This window comes from Physeter macrocephalus, chromosome 3 (genome assembly GCF_002837175.3).
Source record: "Physeter macrocephalus isolate SW-GA chromosome 3, ASM283717v5, whole genome shotgun sequence".
Classification (NCBI taxonomy): domain Eukaryota; kingdom Metazoa; phylum Chordata; class Mammalia; order Artiodactyla; family Physeteridae; genus Physeter; species Physeter macrocephalus.
Genome location: NC_041216.1, coordinates 21,251,582 through 21,269,294, shown reverse-complemented (window position 1 = coordinate 21,269,294; position 17,713 = coordinate 21,251,582). Strand labels below are relative to the sequence as shown.

Below are 17,713 nucleotides of genomic sequence, written 5' to 3'. Positions count from 1 at the left end.
CGTGGCCCACGGGCCCAGCCGCTCCGCGGCATGTGCGATCTTCCCGGACCGGGGCACGAACCCGCGTCCCCTGCATCGGCAGGCGGGCTCTCAACCACTGCGCCACCAGGGAAGCCCCTGATGTGGATTTTTGTTAGTTTCTTGGCTTCTGCTACTTCAACTTTGTTTTCTCCAGCCTTCCCCTTTTGATCAACTTGCCTTGCTCCTTTTTGTCTTCATCTAACTATTTTATTTACTGCCATTACTTTAAGAAATGGTTAATCATGGTCATTTGCATTATCTGTACAATTATACTTGAGCTTTTCTCAGTACTATGTAAATCAGACACATTTATGAAGTTGTTCATGAATTATTGTGAGAAGAAATGTCCAAATGTTAACTTAGTGGCCACTATCATTGTCTGTATTCCTGCACTGTATATATATATATAATATATATATATATAATTAATTAATTTATTTGGCTACACCGGGTCTTAGTTGTGGCACGTGGGATTTTGCGGCATGTGGGATCTTTAGTTGTGGCATGCGGGATCTAGTTCCCTGACCAGGGATCGAACTCAGGCCCTCTGCATTGGGAACGTAGAGTCTTAACTGCTGGACTGCCAGAGAAGTCCCCTGCACTATATATTTTGACTTTTAGAGTGTAAACTCCTCCCTCCTATTCTCTGAAGAAGTACCTTATGAATTCTTTCTAAGATTGTCTAAAAGATTCAGGCTTCCTATTTTATGTAACCAGTAACATCTAAAGATCATAGAATCTTTGGGATGTTTTTCTCCTTATAATTGGATAATCTTTCAGAGGTTTACATATCGGTTGCACACTATCTTTTTGTTAACAATTTTACTTAGTAAATAGTTATTTTGCACCATTAGATTGGTGCAAAATAATGCATATACGTATTTTTTTCACTGAAGTAATGGTGCCGGTAATAGTTCTGAAGAATTTTGTCATTCAAAGCTTTACTGAAAACATTGCCTTTTCCCAAGAGTTGTAGTCATCAAGTTTTCATGTACAGGAATCTAGGCACTAACCATGGATTTGATAAACAGCTGACTATAGTTTTGTTGGTTGAATTAAGCTTATCTTCAGTCTTCAAGTTTTCTTAAACCTTTTCTAATTAGAATCAATAAATCGTTTCTCATCTTAAAAAAGTAATGTATTATGTTCATAGAAGCATTTACAATAGCCAAAAGATAGAAGCAATCTAAATGTTCACGACCCATGAAAGGATAAACAGAATGTGTGACAACAAAATACGTATCATGGAGTATTATTCAGCCTTAAAAAGGAAGGAAATTCTTCTTTTTTAAATTGAAGTCTTGTTGATTTACAATATTATGTTAGGAAAGGAAATTCTGACACATGCTTCAACATGGATGAACTTTGAAGACTTTATGCTAAGTGAAATAAGGCTGTCACAAAAGGACAAATATATTGTATGAGTCTACTTATATTAGCTTCCCGGAGCAGTCAAATTCATAGAGAAAGTGAAATGGTGCGTTCCTTTTTTTTTTTTCTTGCTTTTTTTTTTCTTCTTTTTTTTTTTCTTGCTTTCTTTTTTTTTAACTGTTATAAGCAGTGTTGCTTACTAAGTAGTCTATCAAATTGTCTTCCTAAGAGGTTTCTCTAATTTATACTCCTGCAGACAGTGTTATGAAAGTATCTATTTTCTTAGACTCTAGCTAATATCTAGGTATTATTAAAATTTAGGTCTTTGTGTTGCATGGCACTTTTTTTAAAAATTTGGATTTTTGAAATTTTGAGTGGAAATTGAGCAGCTTTTTTGAGTGTGTTTGTTCTGTTTACCATTTTGTGTGTATGGGTGTATTTTTAAAGAATTTCCTGGAACTTCCCTGGTAGCGCAGTGGTTAATACTCCGTGCTCCCAATGCAGGGGGCCTGGGTTCGATCCTTGGTCTGAGAACTAGATCCCACATGCATGCCTCAACTAAGAGTTCACATGCCACAACTAAGGAGCCCGCCTGCTGCAACTAAGACCCGACACAACCAAATAAATAAATAAAATAAATATTTTAAAAAAAATTTCCTGTTTGGGTATTTTGCCTGTGTTTTGTTTGGACCTCTGTCTCCCTTGATTTGGAAGAAGTTTGTATATTTAGTAAATCACTTATTTCTCATGTGCAAGTATTTTTCCCCATTTGTCTTTTGACTGTATTTTGCTATTTAGGAGCTGTAATTTTTATGTGGTTTAATTTATATGGCCTTTTCTTTTATGACATAGGGATTTTATCTCAGGCTGAGAGTCTCTCCCAGACCAAAGACTACAACAAACTAATATATATTTTTTTCTTTTTTTTTGGCAGAGAGAGAACACAAATCAGCAAAATATTACAAATCATTCTCCCCCCCTTCTTTTTCCACCTCTCCCCCATTCCTCCAAGTAGAGAAACATTTTAGGATATTAGCTTTTTCTAAAATGAGACTAGGGGCCTGTGTTTGACTGCCCTTTGCTGGCTTTAGGGGTTCTGAGTCTGATTTTTTCATCTTTAGTAATCATTTGTACTTACTCCAAAGATAAAGTGATTAAAGGGAAATACATTAATTATTTAAGAATAGTTTTTAAATCTTTTATACATAAATTTATTTCACAGTAGATTTCCCAAAAGAATTCTGTATCTCCATGAAATGAAGATAGGTTTTGGCTGTCATCTAATGGGTTACTTATCTTCCCAGGCAGGCATGCTTGAAATAGAAAATGTCTTCCTTAAATGTGCCCATTTACAGGAAACATGGCAGACAGTTGATTTGTATTGAGATAACGCAGACACTTGTGACTAAAGGAGATGTAAAATCTGTTGTATTAAAAGACGGTGACAGGGACTTCCCTGGTGGTCCAGTGGCTAAGGCTCGGCGCTCCCAGTGCAGGGGGCCCAGGTTCAGTCCCTGGTCAGGGAACTAGATCCACATGCCGCAACTAAAGATCCTGCATGCCACAACTAAGACCTGGTGCAGCCAAATAAATAAATATAAAGGACAGTGCCAGGTACTATTTTTTGTCTTTTTTCTGTTAATAACAGTTTTAACGAGATATAACTCACATGGCATAAAATTTTTCCTTTGAAAAGTGTACAGTTGCTTTTAGTATATTTGCAGAGTTATGCAACCATCACCACTAATTTCAGAACATTTTCATCACCCCAGAATGAAACCCCCATACCCATTAGCAGTCATTCCCCATTCTTCCTTCTCCCCAGCTCCTGGAATCCACTAATCTATTTTCTATTTCTGTGTATTTGCCTATTTTGGACCTTTCACATATATATGGAATCATAAAATATGTGATTGGCATCTTTCCCTTATAGTGTTCTTGAGGTTCATCCATGTTGTAGCATGTATAAGAACTTCATTCCTTTTTATTGCCAAATGACATTCCATTGTATGGGTATATACCACGTTTTAAAAAATCCACTCAGCAGTTGAACATTTGGTTTGTTTCCATTTTTTTGGCTATTATGAATAATGATACTGTGAACATTTCTGTATGTGTGTTGTTGTTTTTTTTTTTTTTTTTTTTTTTTTTTTTGCGGTACGCGGGCCTCTCACTGTGGTGGCTTCTCCCGCTGTGAAGCACAGGCTCTGGACGCGCAGGCTCAGCGGCCATGGCTCACGGGCCTAGCCGCTCCGTGGCATGTGGGATCTTCCCGGACCGGGGCATGAACCCGTGTCCCCTGCATCAGCAGGCGGACTCTCAACCACTGCGCCACCAGGGAAGCCCTATATCAATTTTTGATCATTGTCTTTGGATAGAGTAAAACTGTTAACTTGTAGTTTATCATTGTCATGCTAACAATTTAAATTTATCTTTGTCATTCTAGATAATTGTTAAAACAAGTTCTTCTTTTGGAATTTAACTTATTTTAACTGATATAATGAGACATATGACATATTAAAAATATTACCATCTATTTGGTTATGTCCAAATTGCAGGAGTTTGGCCATCTAAGTATATGATTCAGAGCTACTTACTACATTTGATGGTTTGAAGTATGGGGGGGTATCAGTAATTGTGAATGAGGTAGCTTTAATGTCTACCTCTACTATGTTGATGACAAGAAGTAGCCGTGATTAATTTGAAAAGATTGGGATTGTACACTTAAAAATGGTTAAAATAGCTAATTTTATGTTATATTTTATCACAATAAAAAATTTTAAAAATTTGACCTGTGATTATGTAGGAAAAATGTGGCCAGCTCCAATTTAAATGCTGTTATGATGCATTATTTAAGTTTCTAGGGGATTCTGCCTTTTGGCATTCTTGAAGTATTTGTAGTCACTGGTATAGGAAATAAAATAAAGGTCTAACACAGAGGGGAAACCAGTCTTTTGGTCTAAATATAGGATCAAGTGGTTGATTTATAAATTAGTAATTCCTTCATAAAAATTTTTTACTATAAAAGGGTTATATAAATAAGTGTTGATGTTACTGCATTATTGCAGATAATTTGGTGGTTGTAATGGATATATTTATGACCCAACTGTCTGAGTTTGGAAGAGGAATGATTTTGAATATTTTCATAATATAAAAAATAAGTAAACACAAACATTTATTGTTTCTACTATTATAGGTCACCCAACCAGACTGTAATACTCATCTCTTAGGCCTTTTTATCCCTTACAGCATGCTCATTTGCTTTTCGCTTTCTGTCTATTCATACTTATTGATCATTTTCTTTTGAATAAGGAACAGCTTAGCCATGATGGGGTGGAAGGGTGGAAAAGTGGGCAATACACAAAGAATTGATAATTTGATAAAATTTGTAATCTTTGGAAAGTGATGTATTGGGTTTTAGATGAATGGGTGTTTTAGGTTAATTGCATGCCTCTTCAAAGAGGCTGATATTCTCATTACAATTCTGTAAGTCTATCCTGAATAACAGGTAGATGTTTCAAGAATGACTTGGGGAGGATTGTTTTCTGTAGTAGGAGGACTTGTGTGAAAACGAATAGTGGCTATTTTTTGCTATTGCTTATTATTAGTAGGGTCACTTGCAAAAAAAGGTAGGATTAAAATTAATAATTGCATTCTTATTGATAAACCAGCTAATAATGGATGAATGTAGTAACTTTTAGAAAGAAAGGATATTGAGAGAATTCATTGGGTTTTAGCATACTAATATTTAGCTTTATGTATTTGGTGTTGCTTTGGAAATTAACAAAGTAAGTTTCTTGTAGAGTTGAGGAAAAGTTTAGAATAGGAGGAATCTTCTTTTCACATATCAAGCAGCTGAAAATTGTAAATAAATCAATTCCATGAGACTAGGGATCTTTGTTTTATTCCCTGATATGCATCAAGTGCCTACAACAGTGCCTGTTAAGAACCATAAAATTAGAAATAATTGATTTAGGATTAGAACCCTACTCTTTTCTCATAGTGGAGGAAAAACATTAGAGTATATCATGATGCTCTCAAATGTAAAATGTGAGGCCATTAATATACTGCAATTATATTCTTCAAGGAAATGCTAAGGACTATATAAATTTGACTATATAAATAGTCACATGTTGAAAGACCAAACATCTCAGCAAATCTGGCATTGTTTTGGGTTATTTTAAAATTCTCTCTTAAAAACGTAGAAGAATTATAGTGTATGTTGATCAATTTAATTAATTAATTAATTATTTTTGCGGTACGTGGGCCTCTCACTGTTGTGGCTTCTCCCGTTGCGGAGCACAGGCTCTGGACGTGCAGGCTCAGCAGCCACGGCTCATGGGCCCAGCCACTCCGCGGCATGTGGGATCTTTCCGGACTGGGGCACGAACCCACGTCCCCTGCATCGGCAGGCAGACTCTCAACCACTGTGCCACCAGGGAAGCCCAATTTAATATTTTTTGATGGTGAATATTTTTGACCAAACAGAAACCAATTAATTTAATGTTTTTTGATTGTGTTTTTGAAGACAAACCCATTACATTGCTATATACTGCAGCTTGTAGCAATCAAGCACACTTTCTTAATTTTATGTTCTCATTTAAAAAAAAATTAGGTTTTCTTGATTCTTTAAAAATTACAAATAAGTTAACTTATTACTACAACCTTTGACTGTGTAATTTAAGAAAATATTTTGTGCATATTACTGGAGACTATTCCATAGGTTCTCTGAAAACCTGTAACTAAGGCTTGATGTTTAAAAAAAAGAAATACTATTTAACTATGGTTTTATTATTTTTGCTCTTTTTTCTTTTTTAATTAGTAGATGTCAGTAAATGTTTCATTTGAATACTTAAGGAATACATGAATATTATAGGAACTGTGTTGTTTTGGAAAGAGTAAATAAAATCAGGACATCACATTTACATTTACCAGCTGAGTTCTCATGGCTGTGAAGAGTTATCAGGATTTTTTTTTTTAATTTGAGAGTTTCCAGTCTTCTCAGTATAGAAGAGTAATGTAATACCTGATAAAGTTCTCTTATGTTAAATTTGGAGATAAATTCGTATTTTGTTTCCAGAGTGTACTCCTTATGTAAAAATTATGGGAACCGTGAGTCCATCCTTTTGAGGATGGAGGGCCATTTGACTTTGTTCTACATGCATAATCTATGCATTAAGTATTTGGTCCTTCTTTTCAGTATTGCATTTAGCTCTTTGTTATTAAGAATTTAAGCTTAAATATTTGTTTTCCCTGTATTATGCTTTGGCTAACTGACTTTTTTGATGGGGAATTGGCTGATGCTTCCCTTTTTTTTTTTTCTTCTTTCTGATAGAAAAACCTATGTGGTCTTGGGCTTAGTGATAAGTTGTGTGTGTGTGTTAAAATATACAAAATTTATTATCTTAACCATTTTTAAGTGTACAATTCAATGGCATTAAGTGCATTCACAGGGAATTCTCTGGCGGTCCAGCGGTTAGGACACGGCACTTTCACTGCCAGGGCCCAGGTTTGATCCCTGGTCGGGGAACTAAGATCCTACAAGCTGCTTGGCACGGCCAAAAAAAAAGTGCATTCACAATGTTATGTAACCATCAGCACTATCTATTTCTCGAATTTTTTTCATCCCACACAAAAACTCTGTGTCATTAAGCAGTGTCTCCCCAGCCCCTGTTAACCTCTGTTCTACTTTCTGTCTCCATGAATTTGTCTATTCCAGATACTTCATGCAAGTGGAATCATAAACTAATTGTCCTTTTGTGTCTGGCTTATTTCATTTCGTATGATGTTTTCAAGGTTTATCCATGTTGTAGTGTGTATCGAAACTTCATTTCTTTTTATGTTTTAATATTATATTCCATTGTTTGTATATACCACATTTTGTTTATCCATTCATCCATTGATGGACAGTCGTGTTGTTTCCATCTTTTGGTTTTTGTGAATAATGATGCAGTGAACATTCGTGCAATGTATCCTTTTGAGCCCCAGTTTTCAGTTCTCTTGGGTGTATACCTAGGAATGGAATTGCTGGGTCATATGGTAATTCTGTGCTTAACTTTTGGAGAAAAATGCCACTTTCCACAGTGGCTGCACCATTTTACAGTTCCACCAGCTATGCAGGAGGTTTCAAATTTCTCCATATCCTTGCCAATACTTGTTTTGTTCTGTTCTGTTCTCTTTTCTAATAGCAATCCTAGTGCGTGTGAAGTGGTATTTTATTGTGGTTTTGATTTGTATTTCCCTATGACTACTGATTTTGAGCATCTTTTTCTGTGCTTATCTGCCATCTGTATTTCTTCTTTGGAGAAGTGTTTTCCCTATTTTTTATTTTTATTTTTTTTTTTTACAAATCTATCTATCTATCTATCTATCTATCTATCTATCTATCTATCTATCTATCTATGTTGGGTCCTCGCTGCTGCGCGTGGGCTTTCTCCAGTTGTGGCGAGCGCGGGCCGCTCTTCGCTGCGGTGTGCGGGCTTCTTATTGCAGTTGCTTCTCCTGTCGCGGAGCACGGGCTCTAGGCACGCGGGTCTCAGTAGTTGTGGCTCGCAGATTCCAGAGCGCAGACTCAGCAGCTGCTGCTCCGAGGCATGTGGGATCTTCCCAGATCAGGGCTTGAACCCGTGCCCCCTGCATTGGCCGGCAGATTATTAACCACTGCGCCACCAGGGAAGCCCATCTTCCCTATTTTTTAAAAATGGGTTGAGTTGTAAGATTTCTTATATTCTAGATACAAGTCCTTTGTCAGATACATTGGAAGGTATTTTTTTTTAATGTTTGTATGGAAAGAACTATTTCAGTTTCTATCATTTTTTCCCCCAAATTTAAGAGATCTTTTCATCAGTTAATTTACCCCAAGTAATTTCGTTACATTTAGTTCAGTTGCCTGATGAAACTGGATTTTAGGATTATGTTTCCCTTGTGAGAGGTAATAACTTAAATCATACTGGAGGATATAAAAGGAATGTTCGGCTTTCTGATAATGTTGTCAGCTTCTTCAGGGGAAGTGTAAAATTATGATCTTGGGGACTTCCCTGGTGGCACAGTGGTTAAGAATCCGCCTGCCAATGCAGGGGACACGGGTTCGAGCCCTGGTCCGGGAAGATCCCACATGCTATGGAGCAACTAAGCCCGTTTTCCACAACTACTGAGCCTGTGTACCACAACTACTGAAGCCCGTGTGCCTAGAGCCTGTGTTTCACAGCAAGAGAAGCCACTACAATGAGAAGCCCACGCACTGCAGCAAAGAGTAGCCCCCATTCACCACAACTAGAGAAAGCCTGTGCATAGCAACCAAGACCCAATGCAGCCATAAATTAAAAAAAAAAAAAAATTGTGATCTTGGATTGTCAGCATATAAGAGTGCTATATTTAAAAGTGCTGTGCCCTTCTTTCTAAAATGCCAAATTATAAGTATACATAAGAGTCTGTCAAAAGATTTTCTGATTTATTAATTTATATAAATAACAATTATACATAAATTATAAATTTTAACACTTTTTCTTTTAATCCCCTGGAAAAGAGAATTAAATGGCAAAAGATTATGTTAAAAACTAGACTGACACTTGCAATTGCACAAAATATTTGAATTTATTTTGCCTTCCAGTAAGGAGTGTTTGAAGTCATCTCATTTTTTCACTAAGATCATTTTCACTTAATGAATTAAATTAAAATGAGATCTGTAAAATAGCTATTTTTAGCTACAGTTTTTACTTTAATGAAAATCTCTTAAGATTGGTAAGTTACTTTATCTTAGATATAATATCCTTTTTTAGAATGTAAAAATTCCTAAAAACTTCTGAGAGTCATTTCAGCTAAGTGTTCCAGAAAGGTAAAAAGCAGTTTATAGTAAATACTATATTTAAAAAATGAGAGCAATAAAATAATGTAAAAATGTTTGTAAATATTTGCCTCAAAAAAGAAAAATGTGAGTTTAAAAGCCATTTTAAATTAACTCACAACCCCTCCCCCATACATGCATAATGTAAATTGTTTAAAAATAACAGTTTTAAAAATTATTTTTGGAAAATTATTACTATGCAACAATAACGTTGACTTTATTTTTTTTCAGATATGGCCGCGTGGAAAGTGTCAAAATTCTCCCCAAGAGGGGTTCTGAAGGCGGAGTGGCTGCCTTTGTGGATTTTGTGGACATCAAAAGTGCACAGAAGGCTCACAACTCAGTCAACAAAATGGGAGATAGAGACCTACGCACGGATTATAATGAACCAGGCACCATTCCGAGCGCTGCTCGGGGATTGGATGATACAGTTTCCATAGCATCTCGTAGTAGAGAGGTTTCTGGGTTCAGAGGAGGTGGTGGAGGGCCTGCTTATGGCCCCCCACCATCACTTCATGCACGAGAAGGACGTTATGAGCGGAGACTTGATGGGTAAGTTCCAAGGTTTCTGTAGGCAGGTATTTTGTATTTGATATGGTGAAACAGAAACTCGTATTTAGGGGCCCCAGATGGATTTAAAGTTTTGGGCATTCTCAATGTTTCCTATTTTGGGTTGGAAACGGAAGTGATTTCTATCCCAGTGGCTGGTATCTTATGGAATCGTAGAGGATATTTCCTGCAGCTGGTTGGATATCTACTCCTGAGATATAAAGTGGTGGAAGATTTTGTATGGCAGCATCATTTTTGGAGTTACCTGTCTTCTAGAATTAATTATTCCTTCTCTTGGATAATGTTAAGTCTTTCCTTGGATATATCCCTTCTACCTGATGGAGCTACTTGGCTACAGATTTTGTGGTTGTACTATATGGAATATTTCTGGAATATTAGAGCCTACAGATTCTTTTAGAATTTGATATCTGCTTCTCAGTTTTCACTACACAAAGTGTACAAACGAATTGGATTGTCACCAAAAAACCTAGCAGACCATATGATTCAACCTCTTGGATTCTACAAACAATACTTTAACCTGGAAATGTGTACTTGGATGAAGAAGAGTGAAGGCAATGCTTCATTTTTCCATTTTGGATCTACACAGTTTCCATGTTGGAATTATACTCCTTGATGGAATGGGGAAAAATTGAGATGATGGACGTTCCTAAATCCTGGAATATAGCCATTCTTTTCTATTTGCTGGAATGTATGGGATGTCGTGCAGTCAAGATCCCATTAGCCCAGGAGAAGAGGATTACTATCTTGTTTCTTAAGCAAGTTGCTGTCCAGTTAAAGGTACTTTAGCTTTGAACACATGGTGACGATCAGTTGTGGATACAGCAATCAAAATTGACTGTGCTGGATGGCTACAAAGGTGAACTGTTGGCGAGCAACTGTGCCTTCCTCATTTGGTGGAATTGTAGAGGATATTTCCTCTTCTGTCAGCTGCCTGATTCATACTTAGGGCTGGACATTTTTGTGAATGTGGATCAATTTATAATTTTCTGCTATCTCAAGAAAGAAGTCTGGGGGTTTGAGAGTTACAGTTTGTCTGGGACTGCTTGCTTCCAGTGGAATTATTTTATCTGGTCATTAAGATTTTTTTTTTCCTTGTGGTTCATCTAAATATCATTTGACACCCTTACCCATTAAGAAGGTGGATTACCCCCATAAGAGGGGCCAAAATTGGGGAAGTTATGTTCACAATTCTCTCCCTAGATTTAATTGGGATTATAGGTCGTGTTTCCACACTTGGAAAAGGTTGGTATGTCCTGACCTGTGTATATTAGCCCCTCTCCTAACCCAAGTCAAACTTTCTTTTTTCCCCACTAACTCTAGAATCATTTAGTACTAATAGATGAATCAAAGAATAGCTATTAGATTTCAGCTCTGCTAGCTCTTGTGCCTGCCTTCTATATCTTCCTAATGGATAAGAACTTTGCATATTTATAAAATATCAGCCGTAGCAGTAATTCTCCTAGAACTATTGCCTGTTGCTTCTGTTATATCATTAATAACAGCTCTTACTGATTAACATTTGATAGGGTACTAATGGAATTATTTATGAAATTTTCTCTTGTCTCAAAGGAACACCTCTTGTTTGTTAGACGTTGAAATATCTATTCAAATTCCAGAAATAGTGAATAAAAAAGGAGAAAGTCATTTAATATATTTAAGTAGGAAAGATAATACTGAATTTTGCCATGCCAGTTGCTTTTAATAATAGCAGTAAAAAGAAAAAACAGCCTAGGAGAAAGTATGGTTGCTAAGTGAAATGGTGGGTGTAAATGAAGGTTAGTGGAGAGATTTGGAATCTAAGCACGTATTGGGGACATAGTATTAGTTGTAAGATTTTGCCACATATTCTTCATTGGAGAGATTCTAATTCTTCTATGTCTTTCATAATTCCTTATAATCAGTTTTGATAGAAGATAGTCCCAAAGGTAAGGTTGAGAAGAGACTCAACCTCATGTTTGAGATTCAAGTGAAATTGTCTTTTAGGGACTCTCTTAAGTAGAGAACTTAAGATTTCTTTGTAGGATTGGAATCGGTTTTTAATATTAACACGTAATTGCATGTGTGTAATTGTACATGCAACAGTTTTTGTACTCTTAGATTGACAAGTATTCGTGCCCTCCAGGAAGATTTTTTAAAGTTAAACCACTGCTAATAGCAGTCTTTAGCATATCTTACGGTTTCCCAAGTTGACTTATTTCATCAGAGGCAATTTGAATATAGCTGAACCCTAAGAGAATATATTTCCTGTAACCATTAAGTAATACATTAACACATTGAATCATGGAATAGGCATTTTAAAAATTATATGGAATTTGATAGCACAAGAAGATAAAATAACCATTATTCTTTAATTAGTTAAGTTCATCATAGAATAGCATGTGGCAGCCCAATATTTTTATATCCCAAGTGGTTTTTTGGTTTGATTTTCTTTTTAAGATTCCATTTTTATTATTAAATGTGATTGTTTGGGTACAACAATTTACATAATTTAGTAATTTTTATAATTACCCAAGAAGTTGAAAGTTAATAAGAAAAAGTTACACTTAACATTTTTTTCTGTACTTCTTTGAAAATGCCCTCCTATTGCTGGGACATGGGCATGCATTGCAATGGGGCTTTCATGTCTGTGTGAAAAATCTATCATGGAAATTTTGCCTGGAATACACTTGCAAAGTAAATAAAGTTTGGTATATATTTTAATCAGATGAAAGTATAGAAAACTTTCATATTAAAATGAAAGTCTCTTGTTCCATTAAATTTAAAATAAAAAGGAGATGGCATATGTGTATTTCTGTATATAAGCCAGAAAATCCCTAATAAAAAGAACAACTGACTTGCAGAACACTAGTCATGAAAGTCCAATATACAATTACAACAGTGATTTCTCAGCTGTGAAAATAAGTTTTGGAGTCAAGTAAAATGTTAAGCTTATTAGTGTTTGCTTACTAAGTAGGTTAATGCTGTTTAGAAAATGACCAGTTGCAAAGACAAAGACAATGCTCAAGTGAATGTTTGCATGACTTGCTTTTAGTTTTGCTTTCCCCTTTCTGATTGATTAAATATTTTTCCCCCCTCCTAAATGCAGGGCTTCAGATAACAGGGAGCGTGCTTATGAACATAGTGCCTATGGACACCATGAACGGGGGACGGGAGGATTTGATCGGACAAGACATTACGATCAGGATTACTATAGAGATCCTCGCGAGCGGACTTTACAACATGGGCTCTATTATACTTCTCGGAGTCGAAGTCCAAACCGTTTTGATGCTCATGACCCCCGATACGAACCTAGGGCTCGGGAGCAGTTTACACTGCCCAGTGTGGTACACAGGGATATCTACAGGGATGATATTACCCGGGAGGTACGAGGCAGAAGGCCAGAGCGGAATTACCAGCACAGCAGGAGTCGCTCACCACATTCATCCCAGTCTAGAAATCAGTCTCCTCAGAGGCTGGCTAGCCAAGCGTCTAGACCCACAAGGTCCCCTAGCGGCAGCGGCTCTAGGAGTAGATCCTCCAGTAGTGATTCAATCAGCAGCAGCAGTAGTACCAGCAGTGACAGGTAGGTTAACAGCCTCAAATTTGTTGTAACAGATGAGCTGTTGAATAAATTGTTACAAATTTGCTACTATCAGTGGTACTGATTTTTAGTATAGTAATATTTTTAAAAGAAAGTAATCTTGGATCATGTATATAGTGAATGAAGAAACTTTGATCAGCATTGTGGCCATTGAATTAACCATTCTCCCAAGTACTTAAAGCTAAATGATGATTTGCAAATACTGTTTCATCCTCCAGTTGCTCAATATTAAAATTGCGAAAAAGGAAGAAAAGTAGTAACGTTAGTTGTATGAAACAAATCTTGTGCCACATAATGAACTTTCAAAAGTTCTTAATTTCTTAGGTATATAATACTATTTCTATTATTTGGTTGAAAATTTGTAAAAGTGCTGTTTGGATAAAGATGTATTGGTGAAATATATTGTTGACACGTTTATTATCAATGTATAAATTAAATTATGTACATTTTAACTAATTTTAACATCAAGATGGTAGTCAATTTTTAAGCTCAAGTAGGAAAGCTTTCTTTAAATTCAGGTTGTAACTTTGCTGTTCACTAAGGCTGAGTAAGCTCATTTCATTAGTTGGAAATTTTTTTACAATGAGTTTTATTCCAAAGATGAAAATAATAAATTGAAAATAATCTTAACAAGAAACAGCTTAGAAGTTAGGTATATGGGTTTTGAAATAATAGATCAAGGTAGACAGTATACTACTTTTATAATCTTTGGACAAGTTACTTAAGCTCTCTAGGACTCAGCTTTCTCATCTTTTATAAGAACCATGCTTCATAAAGTTATTTTGAATATTAAAATGAAAAAATATGTAAAGTGCTTAGCTTGATACCCATATATGTTAAATAAATACAACCTTTAATAACTGCTAGCTATAATTATTACTACTATTCAGTACTTCACATGTTGATAGTCTTTTGAGTATTTCCCATTTCTAGTGATTGTTATTCAATCTGTTAATCTCAGATATTCTAGTTTTAAATTTAGGTGGTGTGTATATTATTTATTTATTTTTTATTTTTTTGTCTGCGTCGGGTCGTAGTTTCGGCACGCGGGATCTTTCGTTGCGGCGTGCCGGCTTCTCTCTAGTTGTGTTGCGAGGACTCCAGAGTGCTCAGGCTCAGTTGTTGGGGCGTGTGAGGGCTTAGTTGCCCCGAGGCATGTGGGATCCTAGTTCCCCGACCAGGGATCCAAGCAGCATCCCCTGCATTGCAAGGCCGATTCTTAACCACTGGACCACCAGGGAAGTCCCAGGTGGTGTGTGTGTTTTAAATTTACAAGATACAGATTCTTCAACGTGATTAAAAATGCCCAGATTATTTGTCCTTTAGTATTGCCTGTTTAGAATTAATTTAAGAAAAGTAAATGATCATGGAATTGATAAATGGCTCCTTTTAGGCCTCCTAAATTTTCAAATTCAAAATAATAAATGGAAACATTTTATATCTCTATCTAGATATAATTCAAACATTCTATTAGATGTAGCATATTATAATGAAACAAGCACTTAGTTTAGGAAGTCAGGAGAGTTAGTTTCTGGCTCCAGCTTTGCAGCTCTGTGACATGGGTAAAACCCTTAACTTCTTTTGATTTCATTTGGTATATTATTGAGTTAAATGATTGACAGTATTCATTTGAATTCTATAAACTGATTATAAAATCTTGTCATGATTCACTTTCTTCTACGTAGAATTGTCTAAGATACTCAAGTTTTAGTCATTTTCCCCAAACCTACCTCATTAAAGGGATGGCACCGCATTCCACTGGATCAAACCTTTTTGAGAAGCCAACCAATTGTGGAAGGGTGGAAGTTAGAGGTGAAACATAATTCACGGCTTTCAGGATGGCATTGTACTTTGGTGGGAGTTACGGTGGTTTGAGATCTGGCCCTTGGCATTGTGGGCTCAGAAGCTTGAACCCAGAGGTGAACTGATGAATTTGATGGAGCTAATTCCCTATTTACATAATCAAAAGAAACAGTTATATGCTTCTGAATATTTACATTTAGAAGGATAACTGCCACAAAGGCAGGATGAGCTTGGAAAATCTACATGGGGACTAAATTACAACCGTAGAGGATATTTTCTCTTCTGTCAGCTGCCTGCTCCATACTTAGGGCTGGCAGTTTTTATGATTTAGGGCTGTGAAGGATATGTATTCTTCTCCAACAAGAAGAGATGAATTTTAGGCTAGACAGGGAGCACTGTGAGCAGAGGGAACGACTTGAAGAGATACGAGTGGGTGGAAGAATGTTTTGAGAACAGCAAATAATTTAGTATGACTTAACCACGCTAATGTTTTTGGGTTTTTTTCTTTATGCAGAGATGAGCCGTTGAAGGATTGAGAAGGGAAATATCTTGTTGAGATCTGCTTTAGAAAGGCATCTGGGGACTTAGAATAGGAAAGACAGAGATTCCCATTAGGAGACTCTTTCAGTATTTCGGAGAAGGCAAACTTGGACTATGAGAGTGCCTAACTTGGGAAAAGCGGAAGGGACATTGCATTAAGAATCAGATTATGTTGATTTATGAAAAACAGCGTCAGCTTTTTTTTGAAGATATGACCAAATGATGAGCCTTTTGGTGTCATCCTGTAAGAACAGGGCCAGGTCTTCCTTTGTGCACACTGCAGAGCCAACCAAGTGTTTTTATTGGCCTTCTCTGAGTACCTGTTCAAATAGTTGAAATACTTAGATACAATTCTTAGCTAATAAGAAGGTAAAAGCAAAATTGATGTAAATAGTTAAAAGATTTGGTCATTGTATTATGATTGAAGCAAGTACAGAGAAATAAAATCCTTTGGTGTTCAGAGTATATCCATTATTCCTGGGTTCATCCCCCCTTTTATCAGATGTCCTCTTTTCCTCTATAATTATATTGATTTCAGAATGTAATATTTTGAGGTGTTATGTCAACTCAGAATGTTTAATGCCCTTTTGGAAGAACTAAGTTCTTTTTTGTAATCTTTAAAACTTGATTGTGAAATGGTGACATTCCAAGTCCTTTAAAAATGTTTAAAAGCAACATGTTATAGTAGATAAAATATAGCTTGTTTTATCTATAAAAACAAGTTTCTATTCTGTCTGTATGACTGACTGGGAAATTAATCATCCTCCATCCCCCTTAATTGTTACAGCTTTGGTGAACAGATTCCTAGCAGTGCATTTCAAATGACTAAACGTGGGATTGATGACAGTCTAGTTTTGAAGTCCTTACACTTAATGTTTCTGCCAAACTATTCACAGTATTTAGCTGGTGAGAAGTTTGGGGAAGGAGGGGGGCTTAATGTTACACACTTGCCTGTGTGCAGCCCTGTGCTGCTATATGTCTGTTTCTTTCTCTGCCTTGGTCATTTAGGGAGTCCCTTTGCTTTTCAACATAAAAATTTAAATACATAAATTCCACAAAAGCATTTATTTTAAAAGTCCTTGATTGAAGTTGAACGTATTTTATTTCTGTAGTTCTCTATCAGTCTTTTTTTCTATCATGTTGTAAGAATTTGCTTTAATTCAGGCTAAAGGAGTTGAAGAATTTATTGAAATTAAATTAGTTCATAATATCTTTTCCTACTATCTTAAAGTAATTTTAACTGAGATTTGTTTCTCCATGGTTTACTTTGATCACAACAAAAGATGATTAGGCTGGCTCAGGGTCCCTGAACCATTTTTTTTTTCCAGCTGTGCTGCGCAGCTTGTGGTGGGATCTTAGTTCCCTGACCAGGTATTGAACGCAGACCCTCAGCAGTGAGAGTGCGGAGTCCTAACCACTGGACTGCCACGGAATTCCCTTTTTAAATTTTATTATTATTATTTTTTTGGTCCCTGAATTTAGATGCAGGGGAAAAAATTACATCTTTTCACTAACCTGAGAATTAAGCATTACCTCCCGTTATATGGAAGTAGCCAACAAAAAAACAGTAGATTAACAGTATGACTGACTTTGTTCTCAGTATAAATACACAGGTAATTTATGATTATTATAGTTGCAGAGATCTCAAAATTGGGCTTATATTAATCATTACTGGGAAATAGTTATTAAACTCAGTGTTAGGTATTGTTATTTAATGTTAATAAAGACATTACTATATCACAAAAATTTAAAACATTTTAATAACTGTGTCAGTATAATTCCTATTTATTTTATTTTATGCATTTAGAAACATTATTCTGAAAAGGAGTCCATAGACTTCACCAGATTGCTGAAAAGGGGTCCTGGCTCCTTTGGAGCTGCAGTTAGCCCTTGATTCTATACCCTGTAAAGGTTTACAGAATGAATGAGGGGAAATGGATGAAAAAGTAATGGGAGGGAGTTGAGATTTGGATAATCCAAAACCT

At 36.1% G+C, this 17,713-nt stretch overlaps 1 protein-coding gene across 4 annotated transcripts in view; it reads left to right on the top strand.

The window, feature by feature from the left end:
- SPEN (spen family transcriptional repressor) overlaps window positions 1-17,713 on the top strand; it is an 84,635-nt gene that overhangs the window by 16,793 nt on the left and 50,129 nt on the right. For 2 of the 4 annotated variants that reach the window (XM_024125445.3, XM_024125446.3), the window contains exons 2-3: window positions 9,467-9,787; window positions 12,891-13,367. In XM_024125445.3, the coding sequence (XP_023981213.1) occupies window positions 9,467-9,787; window positions 12,891-13,367 (798 nt within the window). Of the gene's footprint in view, window positions 1-9,466; window positions 9,788-10,909; window positions 11,048-12,890; window positions 13,368-17,713 lie in introns of those variants that run through there. The other 2 variants (XM_007128352.4, XM_055083747.1) reach the window with 2 other exon arrangements.